Source organism: Salarias fasciatus (assembly GCF_902148845.1).
Source record: "Salarias fasciatus chromosome 7 unlocalized genomic scaffold, fSalaFa1.1 super_scaffold_4, whole genome shotgun sequence".
NCBI lineage: Eukaryota > Metazoa > Chordata > Actinopteri > Blenniiformes > Blenniidae > Salarias > Salarias fasciatus.
Genome location: NW_021941229.1, coordinates 25594648 through 25607063, shown reverse-complemented (window position 1 = coordinate 25607063; position 12416 = coordinate 25594648). Strand labels below are relative to the sequence as shown.

At 51.0% G+C, this 12416-nt stretch overlaps 1 protein-coding gene across 1 annotated transcript; it reads right to left on the bottom strand.

Annotated features, from left to right (window-relative positions):
- Positions 1-4254: 4254 nt before the first annotated feature.
- LOC115383194 (PH and SEC7 domain-containing protein 4) lies at positions 4255-12296 on the bottom strand. The gene is given in 18 exon segments (XM_030085295.1): positions 4255-5072; positions 5152-5171; positions 5174-5297; positions 5389-5533; positions 5599-5744; positions 5820-5890; positions 5981-6153; positions 6233-6276; positions 6355-6444; positions 6525-6583; positions 6657-6769; positions 6850-6930; positions 8277-8361; positions 8364-9031; positions 10037-10373; positions 10483-10552; positions 10753-11292; positions 12156-12296. Coding segments are annotated over 14 exon segments (2052 nt in total). The 5' UTR covers positions 8878-9031; positions 10037-10373; positions 10483-10552; positions 10753-11292; positions 12156-12296; the 3' UTR covers positions 4255-4685.
- Between the last annotated feature and the right edge of the window lie 120 nt (positions 12297-12416).

Sequence of the window (12416 nt, the reverse complement as noted above, 5' to 3'; positions counted from 1 at the left end):
ACGGAGGGAAAACTCCACCGAGAGACGGGGACGGTCCCGTAAAGAGGGGAGGCGTCCTGTAATGGTCAGAGAGGCATAAATGAAGTGTTTGGAGCAGATAAGAGATAAAAAGTAACAAGTAGAGCGTGCGAGGCGTCAGCAGCAGATGGAGAAGACGAGCGTCGGGGGCCGGAGACGGCGCCGGCCCGGCCATGAATGAGGCTGTTTACTGTACACTTATGTTCGCTGGCAGCGTTTTATACGTGAGCAGCTCTTCACAGCCAGGGTGGATGTAGAGCAGAGTGAGGAGGGAGGAGAGATCCGTGTGTCTGTGTGTGTGTGTGTATGTGTGTGTGTGTGTGTGTGTGTGTGTGTGTGTGTCAGTGCAGACCCTAATGATGGCAACTTGAGCTCTCGCCTTTTTAATTACCCACCCAGGCCTGACTGAGTCGCACAAAGCTGCAGAGTGGAGTGGAGCAGATGGAACAAAAACAGGCCGGCTCCTCGGGAAGGGCGACCTCCGAACCCGGCGGCCCCCGAAGAGCGAGAGACCCCGGCGGGAGAGGAGGAGAGAGGAGGAAGGAGGGTTCCGGTCAATGTTCTCCGTTCCGTCGATGAAAACCAGCAAGTCTGGATCGATGTTCGATCGAAACAGAGTTACTCTGATTGGCCAAACTTCAGACTCCAGACTCAACAGACTAATGTAACTTTCATATCTGGATTTTAGAGCGTCTTCCTCTAGAAAACTGATGAAACTTTGGCGAACTCCTGGCTTTTAGAGCATCTTCCTCTCGATCACTGTTTCTCATCTGACTTCAGGATCCTCCATCAGCCCGAACAACGAGCCGTGACCCAAACTGAGAAGACTTCCTACTTCTCTCATTTAACAGTGAACCTAAACCACGAACAAGTGTCGCTGGAAAAGAAATATTCTCTTTTAAATTCAGTTGGCTGAACTTAGCAGTCCTTACTGCCTTTCTTTACAGACTCAACGGTGTTTTAATGAAATGAAATAGAAAAGTCAAACTACTGAGAAGTCAGTTCAAAATCTGGAGCTTCACTGAGAATCCACTCAAAGAATAAATAACAGTTCTGTTAAAACTATTCAGTCACTGATTCAAGCTTTAATCATCAGGCTGAGGAAACAGTCAAAACGTTTCATGAACAGACTCAGTGTTTCCATGCAAAATACCTGAAATTTGAAGCAAAACTACTTTAAAATATTTTCAGAAAAAAATCAATTTCTGTAGATTCAGCTGAGAATCCTCACTGGATCGATCACAACTGACACTGGACGACGGAGAAAACATATTTCTTAGCAGAAGTATTCAAAATAAATTCAAATAAAAGTGAAATTTAAAAGGATTCAAGCATCCAGAGTCAACTTTTCTTCTGTACTGCAAAAATTGCAAAAACTCAAAATCTTATCAAGTTCATTCATCCAGTTTCGAGTCACCCAGTCTCAACCGACTTGATTTAAGATGAATTTAAGATAGAGAGACGTATTTCTTCATTTGAAGTTCTTATATTAAAGGTGCATTAAGGAGTTTGCACATTTTATGCGAAACAGCGGCCCCTGCAGGCCTTGGGCGTAATGCAGCTTAGTGAAACACTCGTGCCTGTGGCTTGCGTGCACGGAAGAGGGGAACTCCTTCCTCGCTCTTTTAGTAGCGCTAGAGTAAAATGTAAGTTTCCTTTCCCTGGTGGAGTCTGTGTGGAGCTGTGGCAGTGCTAGAAGCCAGGCTGTTCTGACTTTCTGGAAGATCCTGCTCAGTTGTTCCTCACTAAGCATCTGGCGGAGTAATGGCGGACAAAACGAAACCTAACCAGCCTGGAGCGTGCATTACGTCATTCCTTTCAAATTCTCCCCAAAAAAATTCTGGTGCCGGACCGGCACTGTGACTTTCAAGTGACAATTTAGCGCTGTTAGAGGTACTGGTAATGAATATGTCAGGGCACATTGTACACATCATTAAAAATGTGTAACATATTTATGGTAGAAATAAGTATTTTTAAGGTTGTAAAACTCCTTAATGCACCTTTAAGATCTCTTTTTTAAGTAAAATTTACTTGCTGCATGAGTCAGAGCGTGTCACCAGTTTTAAGAGTAACAGTCTTAAATTTAGTGGTGGCATCTTATATCTGGGTTACCACTTTTTTGCAGTGTGATGATGACCGCCAGATGACCTTCAGATGACCTTCAGAGGAGGTCAGTGAAGCAGAATCACTTCAGCATCTGATCAAACTCTGAGTTTGAAGGAATTAATGAAGGACCGTTCTTTTTTTTTTACCTCCTGACAAGAAACTCAAAGTTTTAGTGGAGAAAGGCCAGGTGGTGAAGTGTGTGTGAGTGTTCAGAGTGTGTTGTGTTGAGCTGAGCAGAGCTGAGAGGAAAGACTCACAGTTGAAAGCAGAACTCTTCTCTCCTCAGAGCCGACACTTTTCCACTTTTCCACTTTTCCAGTCCTCCTCCTCCTCCTCCTCCTCCTCCTCCTCCTCCTCCTCCTCCTCCTCCTCCTCCTCCTCCTACTTCTTCTCTTCTTCTTCTCTCTTCTTCTTCTTCTCTTCTTCTTCTTCTTCTTCTTCTTCTTCTTCTTCTTCTTCTTCTTCTTCTTCTTCTTCTTCTTCTTCTTCTTCTTCTTCTTCTTCTTCTTCTTCTTCTGTTTTTGGGCAGACGCGGCTATAAAAGCGCATTACCGCCACCCTCCTGATGTATGAGCGAATGAACTCTCCCAGTTACGGCTCACAAATGTAACAATGAAAAATTGTAGCATGCAAGCTACAGAAGAAAAAAAACTAGATTCTATTCATTAATCCCGTCCTCCTAAAATATTCAAATAAATAAACGTTTCCAGTCCCCCTTCGGCTTCTCTCTCTTCAGTTAGCATCCTAGCCTAGCATCCTCCCGTCCCAGTGTATATGTCTATGGTCCCAGCATCCTTCCTGTGGTTCTTCTTCTATGGTGTCAAATATCGAGTCAACCTGCATCACGGGGCGTCAGCGCCCTCTGCTGTTAGGGAGGATAAACAGACCTTCAGTTGAGAAACATTGCTCTTGAGAACTGATGTAACTTCACCCAACATCTGGATTATAGAGCATCTTCCTCTCGGTAAGTGGTGTAATTTCAGCTAACATCTGGATTATAGAGCGTCTTTAGCATCATCAGCCATCATGATGAAGAGAGAACATGAAGGTGAGCTTTGCTCACTGGTAAACGAGATGCTCGTGGTCCAGCCAGGATGATGGTGCTCTGGGAGGAGGAGGAGGAGGAGGAGACGAAGACCAAGCGCCGGGTGGAGATGAAGCTGGGCTTGTCCGGCGCCGTGATCCGATTCAGCCCGGCAGACAGAACGGTGTGTCCCGGTCTGCGTGTCTGGACTCCTCATTGTGTTTCCCTTTGTCACATCACATTCCTCTGTGTGTGTGTGTGTGGTGGTGTGTGTGTGTGTGTGTGGTGTGTGTGTGTGTGTGTGTGGTGTGTGTGTGTGTGTGTGTGTGTGGTGTGGCCTTAATTCCAGACATCCTGCCCCCATTGTTACTCGCTCCAGGTCGACCGCCGCTCAACATGTCAGACTGAAAGGCCGCAAAACACGACCCGTGCCACACACACACACACACACACACACACACACACACTACAGAGGTATTTCAGTCATGAATGTATTATTTATGGATATTGGTAGTATTTTTCAATTTAATTCAATTTTTTTCTATTTCTCAATTTTTATGATCATAAATATGAAATTGAAATTAATATTAAAAGCATTTAACTTTGATAATTGCTTGATATTTTTCTTTGTCATGTGTATTGTAATATTGACAATCCATCCAAGCAAATCTAATTGAATGTCTGCTATTGAAACTGTGACAACACAGTAACGAGGACTTCTGTATTTTACTTTAGTTTTTCCAAAATAAAAGCACTTTCACTCGTCGCTGCAGATAATTCAAACATAATAAATCAGAGTGTGGATTTCTGGTACCTTTCCCACCTCAAAATTTAGTGTAACATTAACATTTAAATAAATAAATTCAGTGGTTGAAACACCGGTTCAGGCTGCATTCACAAACCAGATTAACTGAAAATGTCTTTTTCATTTGGGAAAATTAGTTTTTGCTGAAAGAAAAAAAGATCCTGAACTGCATTACTAACAACTAAATTATTTTTGAAAGATACTAGACATACATTTTGTGGCTGAGACTTGCAATAAGCAAAATAATAATGCAAAATAAATATTACAACAGACACACTGAGTGTGACTGATTGTTTATGTAATAATGAAACCTGCAGTGGTTTTCTGTGTTCATATTAAAACACAGATGATTCTATTTTTATTAAAATCAGGTAAGAAGACCAAACACTGTCATGTTTAAGTGAAAAAATAACATTTAAATCAACAAAAAGCACAGTTTTCCCTTCAATTTGTCATTTTTAGTTTAAAAGAAAACTCAAGTTGTCAAACATTAAAGAGTTAAAACAGACGGAGTTTGTTTTTTTTAATGGATGTTGGAGAAGAATCCTTCACTTGTGGGAGAAAAAAACAATTTCTCCAACTTCGTAACATTTTATGAACAAAGTAACAGAAAGTGCAAAACCAGGTTTCTCCAGAGGAGAAGTCCTGTGTGACGGCGCCCCCCTGTGGCCGCCAGGCGGAAGAGCAGCGTCCCAGACAGCAGGGCGGGCGGCTCCCTGAGGCTTCGGCTGCTCAAAGTGCAACAAGGTCAGACTGCAGGACCCGGAGGACCAGGGTCGCTTCCTGGTCCGGTTCCTGGTCCGACCTGAACTCCCGACTCACACCTCCTTGTTCCAGGGGGACCACCATGCGGCGGTACGTGCGCCGCTCCGAGATGTTCCTCCTGACCTTGACCAGCTGCGGCGGCGCCGCGTCGGCCTCCAGCGACGGGCTGGAGTGGGACCTCTTCAGCCCGGCCTCCTCCTGCTCCTCATCCTCGTCCTCTGGCGGGTCCGAGCACAGCGCCCTGTCGAACTGCTTCAGAGCGGCGCCGCTCGGCACGCCGCCGCCGCCGCCGCCCGTCTGCTGCACGCTGCCCCACGCCTCCAGCACCTGCAGGTAGATCTCATAACGGCACACCTGGAGGAGGGGGAGGAGTCAGGAAGAGGTGTTCCTACTGCACCGTTCAGACTGAAGCCATTCTGTGACGGCCGTCTACCTCGAAGTGCAGGTACTCGGCCGGACTCGCCGCTCCTCCAGCTCCCGGGCCCGGGCCTTCCGGGCCTCGGCGGCGTTCCTCTGCAGCTCAGACAGATCCTCCCTGAAGGAGTCCAGCATGCGGGAGTGGGCCTGCAGCTGCCGGTCCTGCACAGGAAACACTGTCCGGTTCAGCTTCATCTGCAGAGAGCGGAGCGGCGCTCGGGTGAGGGAGGGGGGAGGGGGGGGAGGGGGGTACCAGCGTGTGGGCGGACTGCGAGGCGGGGAGGATGGGCCGGCAGAACCTCCGCTGGGAGCCCACGGCGGCGGGGAACGGCGGCGACGAGTGGAGGGCGGAGATCAGGTTGATGCGGCCGATCCAGGACGTCATCTCCGCTTTGGACCTGGAGGAGGAGAGACGCTCAGCGGGGGGAGGACTCTGACGGAGGGGGGGGCGGGAGGGACTGACGAGGCCTGGAAGAGGAAGACCCTCCAGTCGGCGGTCTGCAGGCGGAAGACGAACGGCTTCTTGGTGTAGTCGGCGGCCGGCTCGGCCAGGGAGTGATGCACGCCGACCACCTCCTCCTGGGTCTGCGTCTGGCTGCGGTAGTCGTCCTGAGCAGAGGAGCACAGGCCGTCAGCGGGCGGAGGGGGGGGGCGGGGCCGGCGGGGGGCGGGGCGGCCGCTGACCTTCAGCAGGTAGAGCACCATCCCCTTCAGCACGCCGAAGAACGTCTTCCAGCCGCGCTTCCCCCACGGAGCTGCAGAGAATTCAACCGGCAACACGTTCAGGCCTCACCGCCGCGTCGCCACACCCCGGCGCCGCTTCCACGTCCCGCCGCGTCACTCACTGCGCTTGCCGTCGACGTCGGCGTGCAGCTTCCTCTGCAGGAAGCCCTGCTTCACCACCGCCGCCGTCTTGTCGTGCGGGACGTCCTGGAAGGGGTTGGCCTTGGAGCGCAGCGGCGCGTCTTCGCCGGCGTCTTCCTCCGGCAGCACGGCGCTCTTCAGCTCCTCCCCGTCACTGGAACACACGGCGGGGCCGTCAGGCGGGCGGTGGTGTGGTGTGTGTGTGTACGTATGTGTGTGTGTGTGGCACTCACACGGCCCACGGCAGCGGCTCGCTCTTGATGGAGTTATAGAGACTCTGCACAGAAACAAAACCGTCAAACGCTCCGTTCGTCACACCGAAGCGTTTGTTTCTGTTACTGAGCTAAAAGTTTACTTTTAGCAGATCTTTGCTGAAGTTGGCTCCTTCGTTCATCCCGTCCAGGTTAGACACGAACTTGGAGGACGACATGGACTTTCCGACGTGCTGTTGAGAAAAGGGGCGTGGCTTGAGTTTTACAGGCGGCGTCAGGAGGACTTCACGAACTCGTCGATCATTTCCCCCACCTGTCCGTGCAGGTCGGTGTTGAGCAGCATCAGAGCGCAGGTCAGAGCCAGCACGGCCCCTGAGGAGGGCAGAAACAGGACCGTGAGGACGGCGGTTCACCGCGGAAACGCCGCCGTAGCGAAGGGACTCACCGGAGGACGGGAAGAGGGCCGGGTTGCTCTGCTGGAAGCGGCAGGAGAAGTGCTGCAGCACGCGCTCACGCTCCTGCGACTCCCCGATCAGCACCACCACCTTCAGGAAGGATCTGAGGCCCGGAGGACAGACACCGTCAGCACAGGGAGCCGGGAGCAGCTCCTCCTCCTCTCCTCCTCTCCTCATCCTCACCTCAGAGCTTCATCCAAGTTCTGCCCGCTGAAGTCGAAGAATCGGAGGTATTCCTCCCCGACGGCTCGACTGAAGTCGTTGCTGAACAGAACAAAAGCCAGAGATGGTTCCAGAGCTTAGTGAACAGTGAATCAGAGAGGATGAAGGCTCCTGGAGTAGAACCATGAAGGCGTCTCAGCATCATCCTGCACTGAGCGGCTGCTGCTTCACTCACTGCGATCCCAATATCATGAACACCGTTTGTTTTGTTTTTTTCTTTTGGATGGAATCGTTTTTAAAGCTGCAGAAGATTTCTCTCCTCTGTACACACTCTTTTATTATCCAACGTAAATGATTCCGATTAGCCAAAAAAAACTGCGTTGTGTGTTTGAGGTAGGGGTGTCAGCGTCTACACGTGTCAACGTTTACATGGATAACAAACCATAACCGTTAGAAAAATCGCTAACAGTGCACACGTCATCCTCCTCGTTCTTTTTTCACCAATATAGATAATTGTTTTTGGGGTGAGATGATGTTTCCTGAAAGCTTCAGATAATAACATTAGCTAACTAAATGTTCCCTGCAGAGCAGTTATCCACATATGTAACAGATTCATGCGACGCAGTGTTGGCAGCTACAGTTGCATTCAAGTTGAGTCGGGGACGCGATGGCAACAGTGAGAGGCAGAGAGCTGTGTGGCAGCTTTTCTAACTGACTGGAAGTCCTGCTGGGTGGAGGCCGAGTCAGGAAAAAAAATGGCGCCACGCGAGCTAGCTCTTTATAGCGGTTCACAGGTTAGCATGAGGGATTTTATACACAACAAATCGAAGAAATGTGACAAAATATTTAGTGAACAAATCAGCGACGTAGCAGCTGAAATTGTGGCCATTTTGTCTGATAATTACTGGATGACTGTGATTTAATGGGATTATACCGCGCGGTATTTCAATGGAGACAGAGCCCTCTAGTGGTCATAGAGCGCAACTGCCATAGAAAAAGATCTAATCTCTGTGTATACAGGTTACACATCGGCTAGAAGTCCCGTTACATGTGTAGAAAAATTGTAAACGTTGACACCCCCTAGCTGAGGCCTCGCTTACACAGCACGGCGGCGTTGGGGAAACGAGGTCTTTCCATGGAAACGGTGAAAACCATGTAGTTAGCATGAAAAGCGTAGTTACTGCCCACCCACTGAGCCTGCTGTGCAGAACAGCTGCTGACTGCAGTCGTCGTGCGCAGGTAGAGGGGCAATGTTTCAAAATGTTTTTCGCCGTTTCCATGGAGACGGTGTTGGAGTGTTTCTAAAATTTCCACTTTGGGAGCCGCGTTTTCAGAGACTCTGAGCGGCGTTGTGTGTAAACGGACCTCCTCTGCAGCTCGCGACGCCTTCAGTCGTCACCGGCTGTAAAGACTCAGGATTAGAACCTGCCGGTTTGACGGCTGCTTACTCTTTGTCGAGGTGCTTCACCACGTCGGCGCGCTGAACGCCGTCCAGCTGGAAGAGGCGCTGGGCGAGCTGCCGGGCCTTCTCCGGTCCACCTGGCCGCTGCTCAAATGGGGCGAGGCGCCGTTGGCCACGACCGCCGGTGCGTCTCCCTCCCGGGTGCTCTGAGGGTCCTGGACCTGCTCTGGCGCTTGGTGGTCTTGCTCCAGCCGGCTGGGCTCTCCGGTCTGCGGCGTGACCTCGGCCTCTGGACACGGCTGCTCCGGCGCCGTCTGCGGGGGCTGGTTCTGCTCCGGCGGGTCCATCTCTGCAGGTTCGGGTGGGGCTGACTGATCTGCTGAGTCCTGCAGCTGCGGAAACTCTCCTCCTCCGTCCTGTGGCGGCTCGGCTGAGACCGGCTCTGGGTTCTGGGTCGTCTCAGCCTGACTGGACTCAGACTGCGGCGATGCTGATGAACGGTCCACCTCTGCCAGAACTTCGATCTCCGGAACGATCTGATGTGAACCTTCTACCTTCTCTCCATTCTCCGCCTCCTGTATGGATGCTCCGCCGCTGCCCTCCACCGCTTTCGGCTGTTCGGGGTCCACGGTCTGGCCTAGGCACATCTCTGTCGTGTCGATGGGACGGGTGAGCGCCTCATCAGAGTCCGAGCTCCGATCTTCCTCCTGGAGCTGCGACCGGAGCAGGTCCGACGGTGGATCCGGGGTTAGGGTCAGTCTAACGTCGTCGATCTGCAGCGGCTCTGCGGGTGTGGAAACTCTGAGGAGTGGCGATAAAAAGCACAGAGTTCACCTTAAAACAGATAAGGCAAAAAAGAAAATTAAATATCTTTTTTTAGAATTAGTGAAACTGTCAAAAACAAGCTTATTCTGACGGTATAGTTCCTCATGCTGATCTGTAATCAAATTAACTGAAATTACCCCGAGACGACAGTCAGCAAAACCAGGCTTCTCCCAGAACTCTGGTTTTAACACAAGTTTGCAATGCGGGAAAGTAGAAAACATTCAGCATGCTCATCAATCTGAGTGGTTCTCCACAAACACTGGATTCAAACCAACAATTACAACCAAAATGACCACAAACCCAACAGGAAGTCAATTTAAACAGCGTCACTGACCTCTCAGCTCGGCTCTCAGAGCTCTGCTGTGTCCAAGACTCTGACAAATTTTTACAACTTAACTTGGTTTTGATGGGCCGGATGAGCATTTCGCTGGCCAATTTTGGCCCACGAGCCTCATGTTTTACACCGCTGTTTTAACACCTTCATACTTGACATTTTTCGGCTCTGACAACGTCAGTGTGTGTGTGTGTGTGTGTGTGTGTGTGTGTGTGTGTGTGTGTGTGTGTGTGTATGTGTGTGTGTGTGTGGCCTGAACGCCCCTCGGGTCAGTCCCCCCAACATGGTGGGCTTGAGTCAGACCGGGAAGTTCACATCTGACTGGGCTCATGTCGGAGCGGAGCACATCTGTGTTCTGAAATTCCGCCTCAGATCTTTGACCTTGGTCGATCAGTTATTAATGAGCTGATCCTGAGATTGATGACTCATCTCTCTAATTCTCGAAGGGATTTCTTGGCTTGAATAGAGTCAGAATCATCCTGGCATGTTCTAAAAATAGTTCTTGAAGCTAAAAATTTGGAAAAAGTGTAATAAAAAAAACAATAAAAAAAAACATTGCCCTCAGGTTATTAATTCAGTCTGCTGCATCTACTGACTGGAAATGAAACTTCCTGTTCCTCCTCATGAGGTGACGGGCGGCTACTCACACGTCTGTCACACAGTCCACGGTCTTTTCCTCCAGGCTCTCCTCACAGCAGGAGGCAGGCGTCTGCTCGTCTTCTCCCTGGAGCTCCTCGTCCTGCTCGTCAGTCTGGTCGGTGTCGGCCGAAGCTGCTTCTTCTTCGTCGTCTTCTTCTTCTTCTTCCCCGACCCCAGCTGCTCTGTCAGCAGAGTGCGGGACTCCTCCCGTTCCTCTTCTGCTTTCACATCTGCTAAGCCGTCATCCTCGGATTCAGATCACGGCTCTCCTCCAGGTCGTCTATCAAACCCTCGGTCTGATCCGACGGCTCCTCGTCGTCCTCGGACTCGGTCCCGACCGGACTTCTGAGACATTTTCAATTGAAGGCGACAATGAGACACGGAAACGGAGCGATAAACGCTGAAAGCTGTGAGCGTTGCGAGCGAAGTGAAGGCGGCTCTGGGTTGTACGCACCGCCGTCGCTCTCCAGCAGCTCGAGCGTCGCTTCCCTTTCCTGTATCTCCGGCTCTGCAGCATCACATGGCTGGAAATTGCAACACAGGCCACTGAACATGAGCTGAGCGAGAAGAACTTGTGATTGCCGTTGGGAGTGTGTGTGTGTGTGTGTGTGTGTGTGTAGGCAGGCGGCACTACGAGCCTCATCTGACCGGCATTACGTGCGCTCTATTCCTCCCACCGCTGCAGCGACCCAAACAAACGAGGGCGCCGGAGAATCCGACTCACCTCGGCGTAATTTCCTGTCCAGCGGAGCTCCGAGTCCAGAGGCTGAGAATCAGCGCCGCCGCGCTGCGCCCGCTCCGCGCACTCCCCGGCTCAGCAGGCTCGCCTCGAGGCCGGCGCGGCGGCGGGGGGGCGTCGTCGAGGTCCGCCTCGTCCCCTCGCTCGTCGGTCACGGCTCCGGGCGTCTCGGCGGCGGCGTCGGGGACGTCCCACTGCACCGTGGCGAAGGAGAGCCGAGGACTGGCGCAGGAAATTGGACGCGGCGGCCAGATGATCTGCTCCCACCGCTCTGCCTCCGGGGAGACGCCGCCTCCGTCCGTCCCGTCCGCCTCAGCCTCTGCTGTCCGTTCAGCAGATTTATGGACGTCCACGACTCCAGGAGCGGCTGCTGGAGGACGGAGTCCGTCACGTCTGGGCTGTCCTCCTCCATCAGCACCATTCACTCCACCTCGCCCTCAGTTTGAAGTTTATTTCAGTGCTGAAAGGTCGTCTGCAGACCGATTATCATGTTCATGAAACCTCCAGGAGAGTCCATTAAAAGATCTGTAACATAAGACAGGAGGAAAAATCAATACTCAGCACATTTCCACAAAGCCTGGTGGAGTACGGCCGTCCAAACAAAACGGCTCTATGCAAATCTGAGAATGTCAGATTAAAATAACTTCTGGCAAACATCCAGGAGGAGCATCTGATGAGCTCCGAGACAAACAAAGCAGCCACTGATAAGACCGGCCCGGATGCGTTTGGAGGGAAATTCTGCTGATGCTGACAGAGTGAGAGCATCTTTCCATTCATGTGTGTGAAAACACGAGCGAGTTGTCTTTAAAGCACTGAAAGCGGCTCTGTATATGGAAACTGATTGTTCTGATAGCTCAGGCTTCTACTGCAGCTCCTCAGTTCTTATTTTCTCTTCAAAACAAACCAGTGAAACGTAGTTGTACAATTTAAGCTTTAGAATGTCCCTCAAAGCCACTGCTGAACGGAAACACTTCATTCTATGTATTTTAAGGAGCGTACTGTGATGCCTGAACTATTTACTGTCTTGATTTTAGCTTTTCAAAGTGAGTTTCCCTACAATCCATCCATCGTTTCATCCAACTCAGGTCGGCCGAGTCGATCCCTGCAGTGAGCGGTTCATCAGAAGACACACACACACACACTCACACACACGTGCATTCACACCCATCTGTTTTCGGACTGTGGGAGGAAACTGGACGATCAGAGTAGAGAAAATAGGAATTGAACCCAGTAAGGCCTCAGAGCACAACACCACCCAGACTCGAACCGGGGACCTTCTCACAACGAGTGCCAAACACTGCAGCACAGCTCTGGATGAATCAATTTCATGATCTAGAAAGTTTAAAGTAAACCTCCTCAACTCCACTTTCACCTTTGACCTCCATCACCTGGCTTCATGGTCTTCTGTCGGCCCGGTTCGACTTTTAAATCCATTTCTCTTATTTCCCGTCTCGTCTTCCTCGTTCTGCTGCTTCCTGTCAAGACTGCTGATTTGTTCCAATCTGAATTAAAACGATCGAACCCGACTGGCTCCTGGAGAGACTTGTCCTCACAGGCAGCGGCGGCTGAATGCGGACTGTCACTCACCGCCGGTGGGGGGGGGGGCAGTGTCCAGCTCCGGGCCGCTCTTCAGCCCATTCTGCTCATTC